Source organism: Palaemon carinicauda, chromosome 13 (genome assembly GCF_036898095.1).
Source record: "Palaemon carinicauda isolate YSFRI2023 chromosome 13, ASM3689809v2, whole genome shotgun sequence".
NCBI lineage: Eukaryota > Metazoa > Arthropoda > Malacostraca > Decapoda > Palaemonidae > Palaemon > Palaemon carinicauda.
Window position 1 is genome coordinate 129,108,056 of NC_090737.1, and position 2,500 is coordinate 129,110,555.

Here is a 2,500-nt window from a genome sequence, read left to right on the forward strand (position 1 = left end):
TAAAAAATAAATTAAAAACATAATTAAAAATAAAAAGCAACAGGTAAATAAAGGCATGAGATAAGATATTAAGGAAATAAAATTGGATTAAAAAAGACAAAATATATAAAAAAAATAAAACTAAACTAAAAATAACTCATAAAAAAGCAATACCCAAAATAAAAAAAATTTAAATGGATTGCGTGAGCCGGACCAGAATATGATTAATGGAATTTTGGGAGTTGTTCGCAGCATTGAAATTAAGCACCATTAGTATTGTTACAAGGGGGCGCAACCCCCCACTCCCCCTCTGGCCGGTATCCCATTAATCACTTGGCCCACAATAGGTAATGGAAGCTGATAATTCCTTCCTTTCATTGGAGAGTAAATTTCCAATACTTAATCTAACTTTTTTATTTTTCTTTTTTTAAGATTGCTTTTATTTTGGGTTATTCTTGCAAGACACCTCTCCCCTTTCCAGGTGTTCATCCCCCACTTACTCCCCAGCTACATCCCACCTACCCCCAGCTACTCCCCACCCAGCCCCAGCTACTCCCCACCCACCCCCAGCTACTCCCTACTTACCCCCAACTACTCCCCCCACCTACCCCCAGCAACTCCCCACCTACTCCCAGCAACTCCCCACCTACTCCCAGCTACTCCCCACCCACCCCCAGCTACTCCCTACTTACCCCCAACTACTCCCCACCCACCCCCAGCTACTCACCACCCATCCCCAAACCACTCACCACCCACCCAGCTACTCCCCACCTACTTCCAGCTACTCCCACATACCCCCAGCTACTTCCCACCTACCCCCAGCTACTCCCCACCCAGCCCCATCTATTTCCCACCTACCCCCAGCAACTCCCCAGCTACTCACCACCTACCCCATATACATCCCCCCCTACCCTCAGCAACTCCCCACCCACCCCCAGCAACTCCCCACCCCTAGCTACATCCCACCTACCCCAGCTACTGCCCATCTACCCCCAGCTACTCCTCACTTACCCCCAGATACATCCCACCTATCCCCAGCTACTCCCCACCTAGCCCCAGCTACTCCCTATCTACCCCCAACTACTCCCCACCTAGCCCCAGCTACTCCCCATCCACCCCCAGCGACATCCCACCTACCCCCAGCTACTTCCCATCTACCCCCAACTACTCCCCACCTAGCCCCAGCTACTCCCCATCTAGCCCCAGCGACTTCCCACCGACCCCCAGCTGCTCCTCTCCTACCCCCAGAAACTCCCCAGCTTCTCCCCCCGATCCCCAGCTACCCCCCTCTACCCCCTGCTACTCCTCACCTACCTCCAGCTGCTCCTCCCTTACCCCCAGCAACTCCCCACCAACCCCCAGCTACTCCCCCCGATCCCCAGCTACCCCCCTCTACCCCCAGCTACTCCTCACCTACTCCTAGCTACTCCTCACCTACCCCCAGCTACTCCTCACCTACCCCAGATACATCCCACCAACCCCCAGCTATTCCCCACCTACCCCCAGCTACTCCCCACCCACCCCCAGCAACTCCCCAGCTACTCCCCACCTACCCCAGGTACTCACCACCTACCCCCAGCTGCATCCCCCCTACCCCCAGCTACATCCCCCCTACCCCCAGCATCTCCCCACCTACCCCCAGCTACTCCCCACCTACCCCCACCTACCCAGTCCCCCTTACTCCTTCCTACTGTAAATGGCTATCGCAGTCATAACTAGAAAAACACTGAGTGAAGACCTCCGCCACGGCAGCTTATTTCCCGAAACCAGCTTGCCTTTCCCAAACTCAATTTAGACCGTAGACGTATTTGAAGTCTTCGTGACAACCATGTGCTATCTTGAGGTTAAGGTTAGGATTAATTCGGTCGACCTTTCGCTTGACCTTGACCTTGACCTGTAACCTGGGACTTTCAAAATTGGATCCCTTCCACGTCTCAACATCATAATCAATCCCTGAAAGTTTCACTACTTTGAGTAAAATTGTGGCCAGGAAGTTGTTCATAAACATACAGACAAAGGGAGGGGGGGGGGGACATAACCTCTTCCCAACTTCGTTGGCGGAGGTAATAACATAACTTATAAATGTTTATTTTTTCATTCACTCCATCTACTCCCTTCATGAGTCCAAAGATTACTTTCAATACTGTTATCATAGGAATTGATCATTGTATTCTTTTTAAATTATGCTATTTTTACCGGTTTTTTTAGGGATAAAGATAGATATATTTTTACTCACTTCTATATTATTGAAATTCATTTTTAGTTTTTTGATTTTTCGTGCTTCTATTTTATATAATATTGCTGTTCATATTGTTTTATTCGCATTATTGCTTACAAAAAAGTATTGTAAAATTCTCTCCCTTTTTATATATTATATATATATATATATATATATATATATATATATATATATATATATATACTGTATATATATATATATATATATATATATATATATATATATACAGTATATATATATATATATATATATATATATATATATATATATATATATTGTATA

The 2,500-nt window shown here is 46.1% G+C and overlaps 1 protein-coding gene across 1 annotated transcript in view; it reads left to right on the forward strand.

The window, feature by feature from the left end:
- LOC137651813 (uncharacterized) overlaps positions 1 to 1,694 on the forward strand; it is a 2,028-nt gene extending 334 nt beyond the window's left edge. Inside the window, exon 2 of the mRNA XM_068385031.1 lies at positions 461 to 1,694. Within this exon, the coding sequence (XP_068241132.1) occupies positions 461 to 1,694 (1,234 nt within the window). The remainder of the gene's footprint in view (positions 1 to 460) is intronic.
- The last annotated feature ends 806 nt before the right edge of the window (positions 1,695 to 2,500 follow it).